Source organism: Ahaetulla prasina, chromosome 13, assembly GCF_028640845.1.
Source record: "Ahaetulla prasina isolate Xishuangbanna chromosome 13, ASM2864084v1, whole genome shotgun sequence".
Classification (NCBI taxonomy): Eukaryota; Metazoa; Chordata; class Lepidosauria; order Squamata; family Colubridae; genus Ahaetulla; species Ahaetulla prasina.
Window position 1 is genome coordinate 24540283 of NC_080551.1, and position 24238 is coordinate 24564520.

The following is a 24238-nucleotide window of genomic DNA, read 5'->3' on the forward strand; positions in this document are numbered from 1 at the left end:
GTTTCTTTTATTGTCTGAAGGGGAAGGGATAATAATGTTGACGCTTCTGCCCTCGTTGGACAGAAATTTATAGCTTGGCATACTCGTTGGACCTCACTGACAATCTCTTCATTAATTACTTGAACTTAACTTGTTATTGCAAGTAAATGAATGGCAACATAACCTCTGTAGTGGAAGACTCATTAGCAGGTCAACAGTGGATGGAGGAGAAAGTGACTGTACGCCTCTAGCTAATGTTGGGGAAATGCATTTTTTTAATATAAAAAAATCAATTAAAAACTGCCCCAGTCAACCAATAATTTCTCAATGGCTTCCCGTGTCCATTAATAATAATAATAATGGCAATGATGATAATAAAGGTCATGGTGATTATAAATGGCTTTCCTGACCAGAGCGGACAACTGTCAAATTGGTGCAAAGAATTAGGGCTATTTGTAAGGTTGCAGCATAGAAGATTTATTCAAGCTTGTACACAGGAATCTGGTCGACTAAAGGTCAACCCTAAATTGGTGCCAGATTAGAGTCAACGGAATTCAGGAGAGGTTAGACTGGGAACGCAATGACTCTAAACTGATGACATGCTTAACTCCGCCTCCCCAGCTGTTCCTGCTTTTCTCCTACATTAGAAGAGCTGAGGAATGGAATAAAATCCAAGAAATGTTGTTGGGAACCGAAAGCTAACGAGTCTCCCCTTCCACTCAGAGCAACCACAACCTCAAATCAACCAGCCCACCCAGTTGTGCCCAAGATGGGACTAGACTCACAATCTCCCACAAAAATTCTTGCATTCCTCAGTTCTTCTAATGTAGGAGAAGAGCAGGCATAGCTGGGGAGGTGACGTTAAGCAAGTCAGCAGTTTAGAACCATTGAGTTCCCATCAGTGCTCCAAGTCCAGCCTCTCCTGAATACCGTTGCCCCTTATCCGGCTCCAATTTAGTGCTGAACTTTAGCTGACCAGATTCACGAGCACAAAACTTCTATGCTCCAACTTTACAAATGGCTCTGATTCTTTGTGCTACGAGACCGCCTTCTGCCACCGATAGCCTCCCAACGACCTGTGCGCTCCCACAGAGTGGGCCTGCTCAGGTGCCGTCGACCAAACAATGTCGGTTGGAGGCCCCAGGCCCCTTCTCTGTGGCAGCACCGGCTCTTTGGAATGAGTTACCTCTGTTACGCCAACTCCTGACCTCCGAACCTTCAAGCGGGAATTAAAACTTTATTATTTAATTGTGCGGGACTAGCCTAAATGTATTTTAAATGTATTGTAATTATAACTTTTAAATTTTAAAGTGTTTTATGTTGGCTTTGATCGTTTTAGCAATCTGGCCAATTAATATATTCATTTTAAATGTTTTTTAAATTTGTTATTTATATTATGTATTTTGTATTTTTAATATGGCTGTAAACCGCCCTGAGTCCTTCAGGAAAAGGGCGGTACAGAAATTGGATTAATAAATTAAAAAAATAAAAAAGTTGGACAGGCTATTTATAATTGGGTGATACCAATTTCCACCTTTCCAATCCATTTCCAATAGTTGATCATGGCTGCCTATAATTTAACAATTTTGAAAATACGTTATTTACTCGTGGTGGTAAAAATTATTATTGAAATAATTATTGAGGTCCATCCTTTGGGAGCTTGAATGGGGAATATTTCTTAGCATGTGGCATAAAGAGAGCATCCCCCCCCCCCAAACTTCTTAAAGTTTAAGAAACTAGTCCATTTCCTGCCTGTGCCAGAGAGGGATCTACCGCCGAGATTATGGGATGTTGCTGACAGTCAGGTTTGCTCCCAATGTTACTGGTTCAGTATGTTATTCAGTATAATGAAGGCAGTGGTGAAATCCAATTATTTTTACTACTGGTTCTTGAGCGTGGCTTGGTGGGTGTAGTATGGCTTGGTGGGCATGGCAGGGGAAGGATACTGCAAAATCTCCATTCCCATCCCACTCCAGCAGAAGTATACTGCAAAATCTCCATTCCCATCCCACTCTGGGACCAGCCACAAGTGGTATTTGCCTGTTCTCTGAACTACTCAAAATTTCCGCAGCCGGTTCTCCAGAACCTGTCAGAACCTGCTGAATTTCACCTCTGAATGAAGGTCCTTGTACACAAAGCAGTTGATTCTTAGGTTTTAGCCTCCTTTCCTTCTTTCCAGATTACACTGTTCGCCTGCGGGGAATTCTGAATTATGCATGGTCAGTAGAATAGTAAACTAACCCAGAATGACAATTTTTACAACAGCTTGGGGAACCGGGACTGTGTTTTTACTATAGGCTATTGCTGCGCTGTGTGAATTTAGCAGTGGCATAAGACGTGGAACGGGTACAGCAGAGTTATTTTGAATTATAATCATTGTCTTTTGCTGCACGCATTAAGAGTTTCTTTGATTTTAATCTCTTGCGAGCGGACTTGGCAAAATCTGATATATGTATTTTGTGTGAAGGGGAGCAGATCTCTTAATAAGACGAAGGACTTAGTTTTGCAAAGAGCAAGAATAGTGAGTCTCTACCCCAGATTTAAGAAATACGTTAAACTTCTCCCGCAGAGGCCAAATTGCTGCAGTTGTTTTATGGAGCCTAAGAAAAATAAGAACGGAAATCAACCCCGTCCAATGTTTCAGTTAACATTTAGGGAATGACTTTTCCAAGCTCTTCACTTGCTAAGAAATCGGGATCAGCTTAGCTGTTGGAAAATGCAATTTTAATATAAAAATCAATTAAAAACTGCCCCAGTCAACCAATAATTTCTCAATGGCTTCCCGTGTCCATTAATAATAATAATAATGGCAATGATGATAATAAAGGTCATGGTGATTATAAATGGCTTTCCTGACCAGAGCGGACAACTGTCAAATTGGTGCAAAGAATTAGGGCTATTTGTAAGGTTGCAGCATAGAAGATTTATTCAAGCTTGTACACAGGAATCTGGTCGACTAAAGGTCAACCCTAAATTGGTGCCAGATTAGAGTCAACGGAATTCAGGAGAGGTTAGACTGGGAACGCAATGACTCTAAACTGATGACATGCTTAACTCCGCCTCCCCAGCTGTTCCTGCTTTTCTCCTACATTAGAAGAGCTGAGGAATGGAATAAAATCCAAGAAATGTTGTTGGGAACCGAAAGCTAACGAGTCTCCCCTTCCACTCAGAGCAACCACAACCTCAAATCAACCAGCCCACCCAGTTGTGCCCAAGATGGGACTAGACTCACAATCTCCCACAAAAATTCTTGCATTCCTCAGTTCTTCTAATGTAGGAGAAGAGCAGGCATAGCTGGGGAGGTGACGTTAAGCAAGTCAGCAGTTTAGAACCATTGAGTTCCCATCAGTGCTCCAAGTCCAGCCTCTCCTGAATACCGTTGCCCCTTATCCGGCTCCAATTTAGTGCTGAACTTTAGCTGACCAGATTCACGAGCACAAAACTTCTATGCTCCAACTTTACAAATGGCTCTGATTCTTTGTGCTACGAGACCGCCTTCTGCCACCGATAGCCTCCCAACGACCTGTGCGCTCCCACAGAGTGGGCCTGCTCAGGGTGCCGTCGACCAAACAATGTCGGTTGGAGGCCCCCAGGCCCCCTTCTCTGTGGCAGCACCGGCTCTTTGGAATGAGTTACCTCTGTTACGCCAACTCCCTGACCTCCGAACCTTCAAGCGGGAATTAAAAACTTTATTATTTAATTGTGCGGGACTAGCCTAAATGTATTTTAAATGTATTGTAATTATAACTTTTAAATTTTAAAGGGTTTTATGTTGGCTTTGATCGTTTTAGCAATCTGGCCAATTAATATATTCATTTTAAATGTTTTTTAAATTTGTTATTTATATTATGTGTATTTTTGTATTTTTAATATGGCTGTAAACCGCCCTGAGTCCTTCAGGAAAAGGGCGGTACAGAAATTGGATTAATAAATTAAAAAAATAAAAAAGTTGGACAGGCTATTTATAATTGGGTGATACCAATTTCCACCTTTCCAATCCATTTCCAATAGTTGATCATGGCTGCCTATAATTTAACAATTTTGAAAATACGTTATTTACTCGTGGTGGTAAAAATTATTATTGAAATAATTATTGAGGTCCATCCTTTGGGAGCTTGAATGGGGAATATTTCTTAGCATGTGGCATAAAGAGAGCATCCCCCCCCCCCAAACTTCTTAAAGTTTAAGAAACTAGTCCATTTCCTGCCTGTGCCAGAGAGGGATCTACCGCCGAGATTATGGGATGTTGCTGACAGTCAGGTTTGCTCCCAATGTTACTGGTTCAGTATGTTATTCAGTATAATGAAGGCAGTGGTGAAATCCAATTATTTTTACTACTGGTTCTGTGAGCGTGGCTTGGTGGGTGTAGTATGGCTTGATGGGCGTGGCAGGGGAAGGATACTGCAAAATCTCTATTCCCACCCATTCCAGCAGAAGGATACTGCAAAATTTACATTCCCATCCCACTCTGGGACCAGCCAGAGATGGTATTTGCCGGCTCTCCAAACTACTCAAAATTTCGCTACCGGTTCTCCAGAACCTGTCAGAACCTGCATGATTTCACCTCTGAATGAAGGTCCTTGTACACAAAGCAGTTGATTCTTAGGTTTTAGCCTCCTTTCCTTCTTTCCAGATTACACTGTTCGCCTGCGGGGAATTCTGAATTATGCATGGTCAGTAGAATAGTAACCAACCCAGAATGACAATTTTTACAACAGCTTGGGGAACCGGGACTGTGTTTTTACTATAGGCTATTGCTGCGCTGTGTGAATTTAGCAGTGGCATAAGACGTGGAACGGGTACAGCAGAGTTATTTTGAATTATAATCATTGTCTTTTGCTGCACGCATTAAGAGTTTCTTTGATTTTAATCTCTTGCGAGCGGACTTGGCAAAATCTGATATATGTATTTTGTGTGAAGGGGAGCAGATCTCTTAATAAGACGAAGGACTTAGTTTTGCAAAGAGCAAGAATAGTGAGTCTCTACCCCAGATTTAAGAAATACGTTAAACTTCTCCCGCAGAGGCCAAATTGCTGCAGTTGTTTTATGGAGCCTAAGAAAAATAAGAACGGAAATCAACCCCGTCCAATGTTTCAGTTAACATTTAGGGAATGACTTTTCCAAGCTCTTCACTTGCTAAGAAATCGGGATCAGCTTAGCTGTTGGAAAATGCAATTTATTGATTTATCAAATTGCGAGGAAGCTCTGCAAACCAGACCCCTGTTTCCATTGTCGCTGAGGCGTTTGGCGTTGGTCACCTGTCCTTTGGTTTCCAAATAAAATTGTTTGAAACCAAACAGCCAAAATATCTGCTCAAAAAGCCTGCAGAATAATTTGGTTTGCTGCAAAAAATAAAATATAAAAAAAATACTCCTGGCCCAGCCTCAGAATGTGAGTGTACTTTTATAGCTGGGTAACATTCCTGGAAAAGGAATTTAGAGTGACAAATCTTCAATGCAATAATCAGAAAGGAAGTGATTGCGTCTAGAAATGCTCTCGCATGCATTCTGAATTTTTAAAGTCAAGTGCTGTTCCTGCAGGAAGAGCTCTTCATAAAATTTTGTTTTTTTTCTTTTGCTAACTCTGCGCTAAGTGCTTTGCCAAACTTTGCAAATTAGCAATGCAGGAAGAGAAGCATCTCTGCGGTTTTTCACTCCCTGGTTTTTTTGTTTTTTTTTTGGGGGGGGGTTGTCTTTTTTTCACAAAGACAACTCTTGACATTTGATTAGAACAGCTGTTAAAAGCCGTGCAAAACTTAGGCATCGTTCTCTGAGATGAATTGGGAGGGAGAAAAATAATAATAATAATCTTGACATTTGGGCGTTCGTTTTGTTCATTCAATTATGGCAGTAATTAGGTTTGTATCCCAGTCTTCAGCTGGAAGCCGCTTGTTTAAGAACGGTGAAAATATAGACTTGCGAAGCTTGTACTTAAAACAATCGTTATTAAGAGGCCTGAAAGGAATGGAAACATAAGGACACCTTTGGGAAAAGAAAAGCGAGCTTCATAAAAACAGGACGTCAATTCTGGTGGGGGGGAGGGGGGAGGAGGAAAGAGATTAAAAAACAAAGCCAAGCCTTTTGCATCAAGAAAATCTTTTATGCTGCTAAGCAGAGTATCCGCAGAACAGGAAGCACCGAAATTAATATTTGGAGGGGTCTTCAAATACAGGAAGTCCTTGACTTGCAGCAGTTTGTTTAGTGACCGTTCGAACTTACAAGGGCACTGAAAAAAAGTGACTTTGCGACTGCTTTTCACACTTCAGGACATTACGGTATCTCCATGGTCACGGGATAAGAGCCACAGTGGCGCAGTGGTTAGAGTGCGGTACTGCAGGCTGCTTCTGCTGACTGCCCTCCGCCTGCAATTTGGCAGTTCGAATCTCACCAGGCTCCAGATTGACTCAGCCTTCCGAGGTTGTTAAAATGAGGACCCAGATTGCTGGGGGCAAGAGGCTGACTCTTAGAGAGGGCTGGAAAGCACTGTGAAGCGGTATATAAGTCTAAGTGCTATTGCTATTTTCCTTCCTTCTTTCCTTCCTTCCATCCATCCATCCATCCATAGTTAGAATGCAGCATTGCAGGCTGACTCTGCCCAATGCCAGCAGTTCAAATCCTGACTGGCTCCAGGTTGACTCAGCCTTCCGTCCTTCTGAGGTGGGTAAAACGAGGAGCCAGATTGTTGGAGGCAAGAGGCTGACTCTGTAAACCTCTTAGAGAGGACTGTAAAGCACTACGAAGCAGTATATAAGTCTAAGTGATGTTGCTATACCTTCCTTCCTTCCTTCCTTCCTTCCTTCCTTCCTTCCTTCCTTCCTTCCTTCCTTCCTTCCTTCCTTCCTTCCTTCCTTCCCTCCCTCCCAGTGGTTACAATGCAGCATTGCAGGCTAGCTCTGCACACTGCTAACAGTTCAGTCCTGACCAGCTCAGGATTGACTCAGCCTGCCTTCCTTCCTTCCAAAGTCGGTAAAAAAAAGCCGGACGTAGATTGTCGGGGTCAAGAGGCTGACTCTATAAACCACTTAGAGAGGGACTGTAAAGCACTATGAAGCGGTATATAAGTCTAAGTGCTATTGCTATTGCTATCAAAACGCTTGGCCACTGACTCGTATTTACGATGGTTGCAGTACCCGGGGATCACGTGACCTCCTTTTGTGACCTTCTGACAAGCCACTTCAATGGGAAACCTGATTAGCTCAATAACTCACTTAGCAACTGTGGCAAGGAATGTCCTAAAATGAGGCAAAATTCACTTAACAACTGTCCCAGCAACAGAAATGTCGGGTTCAATTGAGGTCATAAGCCGAAGACTACTTGTAGTTCTCCCCCTCCCACACACACACACACACACACTAGTGAGGCTTTGTGTGTCTCTGTGTGGTTTATTTATTTATTTTATTTATTTGATTTGATTTGATTTTTATACCGCCCTTCTCCCGAAGGACTCAGGGCGGTGTACAGGCTACAATAAAATACAAACACCACAATATACAATTTAAAATACGAGTTAAAAAACTTATTATAATTAGCCTAGAACCTTAAAATTTATAAAACCAAAACCCCATTTAAAATTGGTAGAAAATTTAAAATCGATAAAATTTATGTAGTTTAAAATTTAAAATTTAAAATGTAAAATTTAAAATTTAGGCCAGCCCCGCGCGAATAAAATGGTATGTCTTCAGTTCGCGGCGGAAAGTCCGAAGGTCAGGTATTTGACGTAAGCCTGGGGGAAGTTCGTTCCAAAGTGTGGGAGCCCCCACAGAGAAGGCCCTTCCTCTGGGGGCCGCCAGCCGACATTGTTTGGCGGACGGCACCCTGAGAAGTCCCTCTCTGTGAGAGCGTACGGGTCGGTGGGAGGCATTCTGCAGGAAAATGTAAATTTAAGGCTTAATTGTGGATTTATGGCTGCAGAAAGCGGAATTTTCCTTCCTTTGGGGTTTTCTAATAGGCTGCTCTTTGTCCGATGTGTTTCCCAAATGTTTGCGTTGCTTGGAAGCAAACATGTTGCCCATTAAAGCTGATGAGGCGTCACTCAGAAGTGTTGTGATAATGACCAACACCTTATGAAGCCATTATTAATAAAAACTCTCCGGAAACTGCACTGATCATGACCAACAAATTATATCTCTGTGGCTTGGATGAGGAAGTTTGTGGCCAAACAGGTCCATCTCCATCCTTAATAACCGTTTGGCCGAATTTTACTGGACTTTGGTCTGGATCAGTTTCCCCTTTTGCTAGGAACAGCCCTGGAAGAGGTGAGTGAAGGCATAGAACCCACCAACCAGTTGCAGTAGCACAACCTTCCTTCCTCATCCATTGCTGAGACCCAGTTTGGGATAGTGGTTAAGGGCTCAGCTTGGAAACCAGGAGACTGTGAGTTCTAATCCCACCTTAGGCACAAAGCCAGCTGGGTGTTCTCACCTAGGCTTCCTTAAAAAGCAGGAAGCAGGAATTGGTCCCTGCAAAACCTCTTTTATTTACACGACTGTGAATTACTTTCATTCGCAGTCAGCAAGGCTTGTGCAAACAGTTTTTCAAAGGAATATTTACCAACACACCTTATCTTGCTTGGCAAGCTGCCACGTAACTTGTTTCCAAATGCAGGACAAGGCAAAACTTGGCACAGAGTCTCTTAGAGTCACGAACAGAACTTTCCACTCTTGAAATTACCAAACAAACAAATTGTTTCCTGCAAAAGCCCCCTCCCCATTCACTCCTCTTTTGTTTCCTATGGGAGGGGCCAATCATCTCCAAGGTGTGGCTTTACTCCCAAGTAAACCCTGCTTTCTGAGTTGTTCCTGTCTTCTGGCAGCTCTGCGCATGCATACACTGGGAATGGGCTCCAGCTGTTCCTCTGCCTCGCTGCTATCTATCTCCCTCTCTGTCTCTGACGCAGAGCCCTCGTTTGAGCTTTCCCTAGCTCCCAGGACTGGCCCATGTTCCTCCCCAATCTCCTCACTGTCTGACTCTGCTGCCAGATTTGCTGGCTGCCTGCAGGCCACAACACTGTGTGACCTTGGACTGAACTCTCTCTCGCTCTCTCAGCCCCAGGAAGAAAGCAACGGCAAACCACTTCTGCAAATCTTGCAAAGAAACCTGTAGGGACTAGTCCAGGCAGTTGCCAGGAGTCAGCACTGACTCAAAGGTGTGCACTTACACACCCATACACATGCACAAACACAAAAGGATGCACTACACAGATGGGTTCCTCCTTATTCATCCTTACATCTTTGGTTCAAATCCTGTTAAAGGATTGAACTTAGAACATCTCTGTTGTGTCTTGTCCGCTCTCACCGCAGCCAGGGTCTGCTTATCTGCTCCCGAACACAGAGGAATGTATGCCTCCCGGCCCCAGTTCTGGCTCCATGCCCAGACAAGCTGCAGAGGAGGGGGCACCTCCCGGTCCCAGCCCTGGCTCCATGCCCAAGCAGGCTGCAGAGGAGAGAGCATCCCCCGGCCCCAGCCCTGGCTCCATGCCCAGGCAAACGGAGCAGCTAGACCCCTCCCCCTCCTCCACAGCATGTGAGCCTGAGGAAAGTTTATTTCCAACAGCTGCTGATTGGAGTGACCCTCGCATCAGAAGACTGGATAGGCGGAGGCAACAGAAGGAAGGGAGGGGCAGGCCTTAATGAGTGCTGAGTCATGGAGCCACACCCCATGGCCTATATAAAGGATCTGCTTTCTGGCAGTCTCTGAGTCAGGCAAAGTCGAACTTATCTTGCTGAAGTCACTTACTGGTCTCCTGCCTGCTCTGAGGACTTTGCTAGGACTTTGGGCAGAGCTGCAGAGGCACGCCTGATTCGGATTTCCCTGACCTGGCCGTCAGCGGAGGAGTGGGACACGACAATCTCCTTTGGAGGATGTCTACACCTAAGGAGACCCAGTAAGGATGAGATGTATGTAGTGCCTCCAACTAGTCAGTAGATAATGCAACCTTTGAAGCTGTTCCCTTTAGAGATAGTAGTACAGGGTCTCTTGCTTGGGCAGGGGGTTGAACTAGAAGACCTCCAAGGTCCCTTCCAACTCTGTAATTCTGTTATGTTGATTCTCTACATCCTTTCTGGAGAAGCTCCTTATTTTTAGGGTTTTTTTTTTTTTTTAAAAAAAAGATCCTGTGGGAAGGAAAGCAGGAAAGGTTTTCCATCTATAATGTATCCTTCTAAAGATATCTGACTTGGTCTATTTCTTTCCTTGGCTTTGCAGGATGAAAAGAACCAAGTATTAACCACGAACGTTTGGCTGCACATGGTAAGTTTGAGAGAGCAGAAGTTCCTTCAGAAAAGGTGGCTGGGTAATTGCTTCCCGCAGCCAAGGAGAAGCAGCAGCAAAAAGTGGGACTGTTAAACGGGTTTTGGTTTCAAAGCTAGCTCAACCTTAGCTCCCCGCGACGGAGTTAATGAATGAATCTGGTGAATGGAGAGGAGAGAATTCTATCGGAAACCCTGAATGAGATCCTGTCAAATATTAACTGCTGTCATGCATCAGCTGTCAAGTAGAAAAAAAAGTCTCGAAGTTGTCTGTCACACCAGGCGGGGTTTTAACAATGCTTGGTTTTGGGCCACGGCCGCTGTCACCTGCTGGAAATGTTGAACGCCTTCTTTAGAATATCAAATATCGAAGAATTAGATACAGGTCAGGAGTCTATAGTAGTTTGGGTTGACTTTTTAAACAAGTTTTTATTGATTTTTTTAATTTAATTTCCCCCACTATACACATACATGGTTTATGAACAGAGTATTGGCCATATCATATCTTATACAATTCAATATATTCAACGGGTTCAATGACTGTTAAGTCAAATGATCATATTAAATCAAGATGCGGCTTCAACAGGCTAAAACAGAAGAAAACTGAAACAATATATTGAGCTAATGTACAGTCACGTGTTTAAATAAACCCAACCCCTCGGCAATGAACCCTAATCAGCAATGGATGGAAACTGATCAAGGAGAGATTTAAACTAGAAATAAGAAGGAATTTTCTGACAGTGAGAACAATCAACCAATGGAACAGAAGTTGCCTTCGGAAGTTGTGGGGTTTGGGCTAGATGACCTCCAAGGTCCCTTCCAACTCTGTTATTCTATTCTAATCTCATGTAGATAGGGTGGATCGAATGGCTTTATCGATAAGCTTGACGATCTTTGGTTTTGCCCAGGTGAGAAATCTAATTTGAAGAATTTCCATTTTGCTTTCCAATTCTACAGTGACTTCATTCCAAGGTAATCAAAACCCGGCTAAAAGTTCGCTCCCGAAGGCTATCATTGTTAGGGAACTGGGGCTCGAAGGCAAGACGGTAAAACAAACCCACGAATACATAAAATGATATTAAAACCTGTCCGATAATATTTGCGCCGTCTTGCGGCTCCTTGGATGCGATGGGGCAGGCTTGAAAACCAAGCGCTTCCCACCACTTCTCCAGGCAGCCCTTCCAGAGGCAAGATTTATCGCAGGAGAGCAGCTCCTTCTGGCCTCTTTTTGGTCTATCGCCATTCTTTTGAACGGTGGCTACGAGTGCCGACATGACAGCTGCTGTCATAGCCTCTGCAAAAAAAAGGCACAGCGAGAAACTCGCAGAGAAGGGATGCTAATTCAATTTGTCATACATGCTATCATTGGCAAAACCACCCGAATTTCTATGTTGTTTACATTCCCCCCCCCCAAAAGAACAGCAAATCCAGAATTCACCGAGAACCTTGGAGATGGAGGAACGGAAGGATGGGGAGGATAGTTGTGTGATATTGATTTCCAAGTGCAAAAAGCCCAGTGTCGACAAAATGGTCTCATTAAAGAAGTTGCTCTAATTATCTCCTACGTTGGCCCGGAATCAACCTTTTTTCCATGCAAAACACTTGCCTGGGATTGATTTTTGCCACTGCTTTTGTCTCTCTGCCAAATTGACTTTTAAGCTCCCCTTGGCTTTCGATGCTGAGGTGTGGCAGTTCCAGATATTCAAATCCTTGCTTTGCTTTGAAGACAGATTAATTCCAAGTGCAGAGATTTCAGGAGGGAAGAGAAAGAACTTGGTGGCTAAACGTCAGAAAATAGGCAGCAAGACTAAACTATTCTGGATTCTAAAGTTGGTAGGCACGTGTTTGAAGTGTGGTTGAAAATATCCCAGAAATAATAGAAATAGCAATAGCACTTAGACTTATATATTGCTTTACAGTGCTTTACAGCTGTCTCTAAGTGGTTCACAGTGTCAGCCTCTTGCCCCCAACAATCTGGGTCCTCATTTTACCCACCTCGGAAGGATGGAAAGCGGAGTCAACTTTGAGCTGGTCAGGATCAAACTGCTTGCAGTGTGCAGAATCAGCCTGCAATACTGCATTCTAACTACTGTAACACCAAGGAAGGAAGGAAGGAAGGAAGGAAGGAAGGAATAGAACTTAGACTTATATACCTCTTTACAGCCCTCTCTAAGCAGTTTACAGAGTTACTTCAGCTACTCTTGCCTTCTGGCAGCTCTTCTCATGCGTACACTAGGAACAGGCTCCTCCTGTTCCTCTGCCTCTCTGCTGTCCGCCTCTGGAGGCTCCGGAGTCCGCGCATCGCTCGCAGATGGCCCTGGTCCCATCTCTGCCTCCGACGCAGAACCCTCATCCGGGCCTTCCCTTGACTCCAGGACTGGTCCATGTTCTTCCTCACTGTCTGACTCCATTGCCAGCTCCACAGGCTGCTGGCAGACCAGAACAACAATCAAGGAACTACTAACTCAGACCAAACAAGCTAACTGTAAGCAGCCGCTTAATCAAGGAACTACCAAGAACACGCCCACCAACACTGACAGGGAAGGCCACTTGTATATCCATAGAGAGCAACCCCCATTGACTGACAGGATTGTAAGGAAGAAAGTTAATGATCACCTCCGCAGCAGGTCAGCGTAACCAGGGACACAGCCTTGCGGAGCGCAAAACAATTATTTGGTGAGAAGTGTGTGACTTTGAGAAGGTAAAACGAATGACCGAGAGAGTGCTGCAAATTTGAAAGGAACCCACACGAGATGTTTTTGACTTGAAATCCTCTGGATGGATTCAAATCCATGAACCATATTTAGCGACCCCTGATTCTTCATCCTTTTCTCTTTGAACTGGCTACTAAAGGAAGTTTTAATTAAAAAAAAAAAAGGGAGGTGGGAGAGTCACTCTGAAAGACTTTAGGGGTAACTTTCATGTTCTTTGCTGTATTTTGGAAGGCAAAATTTGGATCCAGGTTGATCCCACCACATCAGAGCTAGAATCCCTATTGATTTCAAAGGGGTTACTTTAATTTAGGAAATTTGGAAGCCACAGTCGGACCGATGAGGCTGCCATCTCTTTTCTGAGATTTCAGATTTGAATTCCTTTGATTTCTGTAGCTTCTTTGGATGAATCTCCTTTCAGAACTTCTGATTCATTACGGGGAACATTGCAAATTAGAAGAGGGGAAAGAGTGGATTCTGAACCATCCTTGGGAGAAAAGACTCCCTCACCATCATCCCTGAGCTGCCCTCAGAAGATCAGAAGACTTTTAAAGAATTCATTTTTAATAAAAGGAAAACATGGGAAGTTTCTGTTTATATAACCAGGAACAATTTCTCCAGGAACAAAGCAGGGAGAGAAAGCAGCTTTCTCAACAGGGTCAACAGAGAAGTTTTTGAAGGGTCCCTGGTGGTCGCTGAGCTTGCTTGTTTCCTTGAAGATGTTTCATTACCCAAACTAGGTAACATCAGCAGCACTGATGATGTTATCTGGTTAGGTAATGAAACAGTTGCAAGAGAGAACACCAAGGACCCCACAATCTTCCTCCTCCTCCTCCTCTTCCTCCTCCTCCTCCTCCTTTTCTTCTTTCTACTACTCTTCCTTCTCCTCCTCTTTCTCCTCCACATCATCCTTCACTCTGCAAATCCCACTCCCTTCTAGCACTGATGATGTTACCTAGTTGGGTAATGAAACATCTGCAAGAAAACCACCAAGCTCAGAGAACACCAAGGCCCCCACATTCCTCCTCTTCCTCTTTCTCCCCCTCTTCCTCTTTCTCCTCCTCCTCTTCTCCTTCTCCTCCTTCTTCTCCTTCACTCTGCAAATCCCACTCCCTTCTAGCACTGATGATGTTACCTAGTTGAGTCATGAAACATCTGCAGGAAAACCACCAAGATCAGCGAGCACCAAGGGCCCCTCATTTCAACCCTGAGCTACAAATATACTCCTTTAGAGAGGTTTAGCGGTCTCGCTAATGACTTCTAATTGGTTATTTGGGTCTTCTTCTTTTCAGCTTTAAGGAGCTATGCTAGTCAAGGCTCTAAAGAGAAAATTAATTGGGATATAAGAGGTGTGTGTGTTTCTGTAATATTCTAATTTTCTGCTTGAGATGGCTTGCTGGGTGCTGAAGTTTCTTTTAGAGGTAGTTGAGTGCAATGGGGTGACCTAAAACATGAGTTTATATTTACCAACAAAACGTTGGTTTTTTGGGGGATACAGAGTGGTCTTCACATGGGGGATATTGAATTCCATAAATTTGCATCTGGGATGAGCCATAGGGATGCCTCCGGCTCCATGGCACCATCCCATAATTTGCATCCTTTGAGCATAAAACCGTGACAGGTGCCAATGACATAATTTGCTTTATATTTGCAACGAGGCTGTGATCCATTTGACATCCCTTGCCCCTGTAGGGATCCAGAGTCCTAAGGCAGCAAGTTGGTGCTAATGGAAAAGTAAATTAGCTTCTGGCTGTTGGCTCCAGTTTTCCTTTTTCTTCTTTTTAATTTTCAAGTATTGGAAGGATTATTATCTACAATGGAACATGTCTGAGTATCCTGGAGTGAAGAATGTTCGCTTTCCTGCGGGACAGATATGGAAGCCAGACATCCTTCTGTATAACAGGTAGGAATGGTGGATGCTAAAAGAAGGAAGAAAATTGTCCAGGTTCCAAGTAACACCCCCAACGGAAGAAGACTCCGAGGTCAGAAGTTCCTCAAAGTTCTATTTTACGGGATTTGTCATATTGGCACATCTGGGGAAACCCGAATCTGAAAGCTTCCAAGTTTTTCCCACCCAAAAGAAAGTCCAAGCCCCTTCCCCTGCACCCAGAGATGGTATTCAGCCGGTTCAGGTGAACCGGTAGTGGAGATGACGGGTTGGCCCGCCAACCTGCCCCGACACTATGCTGTCCTATTTAGCCACATTTTTGAGGCCAGGCGCATGCGCAGAAGGCACACATGCGAGCAAAGCGCATGCACGGAAGGCTAGGCACATGCACGGGAGATGCACACATGCACAAAGTGAGCGTGCGCACGTGCAGTGAACCAGTGGTAGAAATAAGTGAAAGCCACCACTGCCTGCACCCACATGTCCATCACATGGTCCAATTGTTGCACCGTCCCGACTGGAGATGCCTCCCAGTCACCCTACTCTAGATGCAGGGCAGGATGCCCTTGACTCTCAGAGAAGAGAATCTTATGATGGCTAGATATCTCCACCACCCCAGGAAATCCCCCTCCCCACAGTTTCCCACAGCACTAAGTGTGGCAGCCCTGAAGATCCAAAGAAAAAGATGGTCTCCAGGGCTGACAAGAATTTCACTTCAAGGGCAATGGAGATTGAATGTGCCTGTTAGGAGGTGTCTCCAAAATCTTGAGTAGGTTCTTGACCGGGGGGGGGGGGGCTGGGGACATTATTCGTGAAACAGAGGAAGAAGATGCTGCCCCAAGGAAGAGCAATGGGGTGTCTTCTCACTGTTCTTCTGGTTCCCATCTAGAGAACATCTGAAGAATCACCTTGCATCTACTTAGGCTTCAGCAGAAAGATCTTCCAGATCAGGGGTCTCCAACCTTGGCAGTTTTAAGCCTGGAGGACTTCAACTCCCAGAAAGCTGGCTGGGGAATTCTGGGAGTTGAAGTCCTCCAGGCTTAAAGTTGTTAAGGTTGTAGACCCCTGTTCCAGATGGCAGCATTTCCACCCAGATGAGTTTTGGAGAATTTCAAATCAACTTGGGGAGCCCAGAGAGGGGTGACCCCTTTGGCCACGTGATATCTGCAACTATGGAGTGGCAGATGGTCCAAAAAAACAAAAACAAAACCCAAACAAAACCCAGATTGGAATATAGCTGGAGGGTGTCACACATGTGTATAAATATCTCAACCATCTGTGAAACGATCCGCTGAAACTCTCAGCCTAAGAAACCAGATTTCTGAGAAAGATTGAACCAGTTTTTTTTTGGAGATGCCTTGAACGGCTGAGGTTATAAATAATATCTTGTAGCTGTCTGGCAAGAAGGCATTTCTTAAGATACATTTGTATAAATGCATACATTAACAGTGACACCGGCAAATTGTACAAAGTTGTCACTTAGCTGCACAATATTGTTGCTGCTATAATTATGCTTTCATCACCGGCTTAATTACAAAGTCATATTTCATTATGGAGCTAGAGGAAGGGGAGACGGGAGCAGTAAATTTTGATTCAACTTGTAGTTCAGAGGAATTCGAGCAATTCTCAGCTTCTTTAGTAGGACATCAGCAGTTGTCTGCAGAGGCTTACGGCTGAATAATAAACAGGTTGCTCGTTTGGAAATGAGCAAATCGCACGAGCACTTCACAATGCTCCTTGCCCAGACATTTCCACACCGCTGTCTGTACGATATTAGAGCAATTGTAAGTTATGAGAGAGGGTCACAGGTCCATGTAGGGCATCTTCTTCAAGGCAGGCATCGGAAGTTTGATCTCCATCGCCTGGGTTTCAGGAGATCAAGTTGCAATTGAAGTTGTAAAAAACAGTCCGAACAGGTAAAACTGAACAAGAGGAACTGGGACTTAAACCAGGACCATAGCTTAGTGGTTTTAGCACACCTTTACCTCTCAGATTCATTTCACAGCATCTTCAGGTAAAGCTGAAGAAACATCTACCGGGAACCTTGTGAGGTATTCTCTTAAGGCGATGAGATCTTGATTGCAAATTCAGAGAGCTTAGATTGGGAGTTCTCCTCCTCCTCCTCCTCTCCTCCTCCTCCTTCTCTCCTCCTCCTCCTCCTCCTCCTACCCCTCCCCCTCCCCCATTTTCCTTTCCTTTTTTCCTTCTCCTTCTTCTTCTCCCCCTTCCTCTTCCCTTCCCTTCCCTTCCCCATCCCCATCCCCATCCCCATCCCCATCCCCATCCCCATCCCCATCCCCATCCCCATCCCCATCCCCATCCCCATCCCCATCCCCATCCCCTTCTCCTTCTCCTTCTCCTTCTCCTTCTCCTTCTCCTTCTCCTTCTCCTTCTCCTTCTCTTCCTCCTCTTTTTCTCTCTACCGTTGTCTCTCTAGTTCCCAGTTGGAAGTTGCTGGTTGGGTGGGTTGATATTCCTGGAGTTCTAACCGATTTAAATGTTCCTACCGGTCTCACCATTGCTGCGATGGTGTGTTTCAAGTCCATCTTGGTCAATAACTGAGCTGGGCTTGTGTTGTGGCTCCGTCCCCACTCCAAAGTGGGGACGGAGACAGAACGTCTTGTGAGAATATTGAGAATATTGCGCAAGCTAAGATTTGGGGTTCAGCATAAAACCCTTTGCACTCCCTTAAACATTCTTCCTGGGCAGTTCAGCTACAGAAATAGCCTCTTAAAATTCTCCCCTCTGGCTGTTCTGCTCACACATTGCCCTTTCTGAGTGCATTCCTGTCCGTCTCTGTCCATTCATCCTGCTAAGCTACCCTCTCTATGCAGGGCGAGTCGTATTTATGCACCAGATAGAAAAGCCTGCTTGTTGAATGCCACAGAGAGAAGGGATTAAGCCGGAGAGCGGATTTAAATGTTCCCAGGGAGTTTTGTCGTGTTATGCTTTGTTTTGCTGGCTTCTGCTCAGCCTTCGCCCGACTCCCTCGCTGGTCTTTAAAAAAAACCCTGTAGAACTAAATTCTTGGCTGCCTCTGCAGATGGGTGGCCACCAAAATCTGAAGGCTCTTTGGCTGAAAGAAACACATCAATCAGCCATCTCGCCAATATTTCACAGATAAAAATAGAAGTGCTTAAGATGCCTGCTTCTGTTTTCACAGGAGATCCAAAATGGACAGATCTCTCTTCCTGGGTCCTTTCAGGATTGGATTGCCAATGAACATTGTGCATCAGCAGATAAGAGCTCTCTGCTTGGTGCCTACACTCTCGTGGCAAGATTTTTTTAGCGGATCTTCTTAGAGACAAAAGATGTCTCTAAGCCCATGGAGCATTTTCTTTTTTGACCAGTTTTCAAAGACACACACGTTTTGGGCAGTTCAACACAATATGCATCTCCAAGCTAGTTCAAACCTGACTTCATGTAGCCTGATAAACTCAATTAGTTTTAATCTTGGTTAGTTTTTTTTTTTTTTGCTTTACAAACAGTTGAAGATCCTTGTTTGGAATCTGATCATCATCTCTTTCTCCTCCTCTCCCTCCATAAAAGAAAGAGGAAGTATGAGCCTTTTCCTCTTCCTCTTCCTCTTCTTCTTCTTCTTCTTCTTCTTCTTCTTCTTCTTCTTCTTCTTCTTCTTCTTCTTCTTCTTCTTCTTCTTCTTCTTCTTCTTCTTCTTCTTCTTCTTCTTCCTCCTCCTCCTCCTCCTCCTCCCCTCCTCCTCCTCCTCCCCCCTCCTCCTCCTCCTCCTCCTCCTCCTCCTCCTCCTTTTCTCTCCTCTGTTGTCTCTCTAGTTGCAGGGAAGCAAAAGAGAATGGTTTCAGAGATGTCAGAGTCTGGCTAGATTTCCAAGGAAACCCTAACCCTTCAGTAAAAAAAAATATCGAGCAAAACCCTCTTGCAAACCCTCTTTAGAAAAGCCCTGTGCAGGGCACATCTTCCTGTTTTCTCCCAGCGAAGCAAAGTGTCCACATATCTTCATGCTACTTTGCCTCCTCTGACATTTGAGAGAGAAAGAGAGAGAGACATGGATTGAAAGCCTCTCTCAGCTTTTGTGCACATTATCATAAGCCGAGAAGAGGCTGAAGGGCCTCTTTGCAGCCCATCAAAGCTGCCATGGCTGGGCCAAACACGAGCAGCAAATCTTCTGAAGGGCTTTTGAAATTAGGCCAAAGATCTCTTGCCTTGCCCTGTGCTGTGCTGACACTGTTTCCTGGCTAGGCGTTTGATCGTCAGCCGAAAGCTGGGCTTTTCTTGCAAGCATTTTCATCTAAAGGCTGCCTTTTTTGAGAGAGCTGGACTGAAGGTTGAGCGCTCTCAGAGGCATATCTGAAGTTCTGTCTCACCTCGCTGCTTCCAGGGCAAGATGGAAAATGGGTGGGAGTGAAATATATCCGATAATAACACTTTTTACGTTGGATCCAGGTAGCTGACTAAGCACTGCGGTTTTGGGTAGCCAAACTCAAGACCCGCAGGCCAGATCCAGCCCTTGGTGTGGTCAGATCTGGCCCATGAGGCCGTCCTGGAAGAGGAAAGATCAGGCCAGCCAGTGGTGGTATTCAGCTGATTCTATCTGGTTCGGGCAAACTGGTAGCAGCAGTTTGTGGGAGACTCCGCCCACCTGCCCAGATGTCATTACGTCCCGTTTTTGACACTCTGCACATGCGCGGAAGGCTCTGCACATGTGTGGAGGGGGCACATGTGTCACATTTGTGAACTGCTAGTGAAGGTAAATGAATACCACCCCTGTGGCCAGCGTGGCTGTCGTGTCCCACTCCTCCGCTGACAGCCGGGTCAGGGAAATCCGAATCAGGCTTGCCTCTGCAGCTCTGCCCAAAGTCCTAGCAAAGTCCTCAGAGCAGGCAGGAGACCAGTAAGTGACTTCAGCAAGATAAGTTCGACTTTGCCTGACTCAGAGACTGCCAGAAAGCAGATCCTTTATATAGGCCATGGGGTGTGGCTCCATGACTCAGCACTCATTAAGGCCTGCCCCTCCCTTCCTTCTGTTGCCTCCGCCTATCCAATCTTCTGATGCGAGGGTCACTCCAATCAGCTGTTGGAAGTAAACTTTCCTCAGGCTCACATGCTGTGGAGGAGGGGGAGGGGTCTAGCTGCTCCGTTTGCCTGGGCATGGAGCCAGGGCTGGGGCAGGATGCTCCCTCCTCTGCAGCCTGCTTGGGCATGGAGCCAGGGCTGGGACCGGGAGGTGCCCCCTCCTCTGCAGCTTGTCTGGGCATGGAGCCAGGACTGGGGCCGGGAGGCATACATTCCTCCATGTTCGGGAGCAGATAAGCAGACCCCCGCTGCGGTGAGAGCGGACAAGACACAACAGTGGCTTAGGCCCAGTCTACCCAATGCAAAGAGGAAACATGCCAGCAGTTTGGGGAGTGGCGTCAAACTGGCCACACCCACTCAGTCAGCCACGCCCACCCAGTTGACCACGCCCATTCACCCAGCCCCTTAAGGTCAACCACAGCCCTCATGCGGCTCTCCATGAAATGGAGTTTAAGACCCCTGCTTTAGAGCAGGGGTCTCCAACCTTGGTCCCTTTAAGACTTGTGGACTTCAACTCCCAGAGTCTGGGAGTTGAAGTCCACAAGTCTTAAAGGGACCACGGTTGGAGACCCCTGCTTTAGAGGAACGATTGGATTTTACTTTGTTATTCCCAGTCCCCCCAAATGTTCATCTGAGCCAGACATCTGGTCCACTTGAAGACAACATTCTTGCGGAAGATTTAAAGGAAAATCAAACCAAGAAATTTGGTTTCGGATGGCGGGGAGATCGACTATTTTACAAGCCCTGGCAAAAATTCACATTGTACATGATGGTGGCTTTACAAGCAGCAATTAAGACTGCGCCTTTCTGTAACTGCAAAGGAACAGTGAGCCCTGAAAGTGAAAACAAAACAACAACCTAAACAACAACCAAAACAACAATGGAGACGGTTCAAAAAACTTTGGCTACCAAGCTAAATCAGTCAGACAAAGAATGTGAATTGGCTGCTCCATCACCTGAATCGCGACAACAACAAGAACAACAATGTCTTGGAAAGGATCCATAGACTTTGGGGATTTGTATCAGAGTCAAACAAGGGATTAAAACCATGTGTGTGGATGAGTGTTACATGGCCATAGTTGGTTAACAGAATAACCAAGTTGGAAGGTACCTTGGAGATCTTCTAGTCCAACCTCCTGCCTTAGCAGGAGACCCTAAGTCTAAACCATTCTGGACAAATGGTGGTCTAATCCCTTCTTTAAAAACTCCAGGGGTGTAGCACCCACAACTTCTGAAGGTAACTTATTCCACCAATGAATTGTTCTCACAGTCAGAAAATTTCTCCCTATTTCTAGGTTGGTTCTCTCCTTGATTAGTTTCCATCCATCACTTCTTCTCCTGCCTTCAGGTGCTTTGGAGAATAAGTTATTCAGGCTCAAAGGATTAGGCCAGTGTTTATCAACCATGATCACTTCAAGACGTGTGGACTTCAACTCCCAGAATTTGTCAACCAGCAAACAGGATCACTAGGTGCCACCAAAGTTAGTTTTCTGCAATCCCTTTGTTGTCACTCAATGTTTTTCAGGGTGACTTGATCATCCTAGCATATGTGCCTCATCTCAAAGGATGAAAGAAGTGGGACATCCAGATCATGTTTGGAACATCTAGAATACCTTTGAAGTGATGGTGTTCTCCAGGTGTAAGGTCTTTGTTCATTTTTAGCCCCTGTGTGAGTGACTTAATATGCTTATTACCCACCGATGAGTACTCAGTTCTGTTCTTTGGCCATGCATCTATGGATTGGACACATCCTGGTTTAAGTATCAAGAAAGTGCCTTGTCTCCTTTCTCAAATGGCTTTGATGCTTGGTTAATTTTGCTCCAATTTAGAGCTGCCACTGTCAATCATGGAGGCGTTCTTTCTGGCCCACTTGAGGATTGGCATCGCAATTAGACGCTAGTGTGAACTCACGATATCGTCTTAGTCTAGTGGTCTGCTAGAGAAGACACTTTCTCCCGTCAATCAACCAAGACCTTCTTTCAGGCCTGACAACTTCATTTTGTTTACTTCAGGATCCAAGCGAGTCTCTTTTTTTCCCTTCTTCTCATGCATCTCTTTCTTGTTTAAATAATCTTGGATGAAACTTGCTCCAAAACACGCTCTACCAGTTCCATCTGTCAAGAGGAATAATTGGTTCTGGCGCCAGTGTTTAAGCAAGAGCTGGAGATGAGCATATGTTATTAGCCTTGGAGGGAAGGAAAAACACTAAAAGGCTTATGAAGACTTCCTTGTGGGAAAAGAGCTCAAGACATGCTCAGAACAAGTGTTGTTGTTCGACATTCATTTCTGTGCAATGCATTTTTTAAATCCTTGTTGGAAATGGGGTTTCCTTAAGTACTGGAGAAAAGTCAGAAAGTTCAGCGGTTGGTTCTGTTGGGTTTGGCTAAAGACCCTGGTTCAACCTCGGTTTTTCCAAATTGTCCTGAACTGATGAGGTTACCTAGTTGGGTAATGAAAGGTCTATAAAACAACAACAAGAATTACCAAGCTCAGAGAGCACCAAGAACTCTATAATTTAGTCCTGAGCTACAGATCTTGTCTTCAAAAGGAATATGAAGTAATGCATTCATCCCTATTTGTTGGGCTTAGAGGTATACAGGTAATCCTTAACTTACAACCACAATTGACTCCAATACTTTCATTGCTAAGCAAGGCAGTTGTTGAGTAAATTGCACCCAGGTTTACATTTGTCTGAAATGTTATAGTGTCTCCTGCTTGAGCAAGGGGTTGGACTAGAAGACCTCCAATCCCCCTTGCAATTTGGGTTTCTGTGATTCTCTGATGCGTGGCTCCTTAGCAACTGTCCTCCTGGAAAAGTTGCTATTTGTGAGCTTGGAATGTCCAATTCACGCTGTTCAAAGTGTGTGGAGAAGCTTCATTCTATTGAGGACCAAGATGAAGTAGCTTTCATAAGAGCTGAGACGCATCTCGTGGGAGACCTGCAAAAGAGCATCGGTGGATTCTGGCTAAACATATGCTCAGGCAACTTCTTTTGGCAGCCTTCATTTTTCAACCCATTCAGTTGTCAATTTGTCAAAGTCTGTTAAGTAGCGTTGTAGGAAAGTAGAGACGTTGTGTCTTCTGACCCGGATTGTGATGGATTTCCTTTCAGAAAGCAGTGACAAGGTTCCTAATTCACCGGGAGACAGGGTGATACACCTAATTTCGTTCCCTCCATATGCTCGCACCTATTTCTGTGATGGCCATGTGCAGCGCATGGAAGAGACTGCAAGAGACCGCTGATTGATGAGGCCATCAACACCAACCCCATGCTGTCCCTCAACCACAGACAGGGTCTCTACTCTCTACCCAAACTCATCCTGTGAGTGGGAGAAGTTAGAGCAAACCTTTAGATTTTGTCCTCCATTGGCAGAGAAGAGCAAAAGGAGAAGGCAGCCAGCATCTTCTCAAAGAGGCCATCTTCAAGGAAGGACCTAAAATTACAGCTTTCTCTCTGAGAACTTCTTTTCAGCAGAAAATGGTCTTTGGGTGGTTGCTTGGACCCAGCTATGCCACCCACTGTGCACAGGTACTCCTCAATTTACAACAGTTCATTGAGTGTCCCTTCAAAATTACAACGGCGCTGAAAAAAGTGCCTCGTGGCCGTTTTTCACACTTATGACCATTGTAGCATCCCATGGTCACATAATCTAAATTCAGACGCTTGTCAACTGACTCATATTTATGACAGTTGCATTATCCTGGGATCACGTGATCCTCTTTTACGACCATCTGGCCAGCAAAGTCAATGGGGAAGCCAGACGACGCTTAATGGCCGTGTGACTAACTTCACAACTGCAGTGATGTACTCAACAGCTGTAGCAAGAATGATTGTTAAAAGGGGGCAAAACTCACATAACAACTGTCTCACTTAGCAACAGAAATTTTCAGCTCAGTTGAGGTTGTAAGTCACGTGCTATTCCAGAAATGCAGGAGAAGAGGACATTTCTAAGGAAAGTTGTAAAAAATTGGTGTCCAAGGTAGAAGGAAACGGACTTCTTAGTCTGGAATATCAAAACCAAAATACTGGATATTTTGACCAAACACGGTTCTTTTTCGTTTGTCGGGTGTAATTCTAATAAAAATCATTTCTCTTTTCTTTGTTTATTTTCCCCAGTGCTGATGAACGTTTTGATGCTACTTTCCAAACAAATGTTTTGGTCAACTCTTCAGGATACTGTCAGTATCTTCCTCCAGGTATGAATTATGGGAAAACTGGGAAAATTAACACCTGTCTCAGGAAATCCTGGCATGCTTCCAACAACGAGATAGGATTTTTAGAAAAGTTAAATGAGCTCTTTTTTTAAAATATATATATATAAATCAGCTATTTCCTGCTGTTGTTTTAGTATGATAATGGCT

At 44.7% G+C, this 24238-nt stretch overlaps 1 protein-coding gene across 1 annotated transcript in view; it reads left to right on the plus strand.

The window, feature by feature from the left end:
* CHRFAM7A (CHRNA7 (exons 5-10) and FAM7A (exons A-E) fusion) overlaps positions 1-24238 on the plus strand; it is a 51911-nt gene that overhangs the window by 19389 nt on the left and 8284 nt on the right. Inside the window, exons 3-5 of the mRNA XM_058156314.1 lie at positions 10182-10226; positions 14730-14839; positions 23994-24073. Of these exons, the coding sequence (XP_058012297.1) occupies positions 10182-10226; positions 14730-14839; positions 23994-24073 (235 nt within the window). The remainder of the gene's footprint in view (positions 1-10181; positions 10227-14729; positions 14840-23993; positions 24074-24238) is intronic.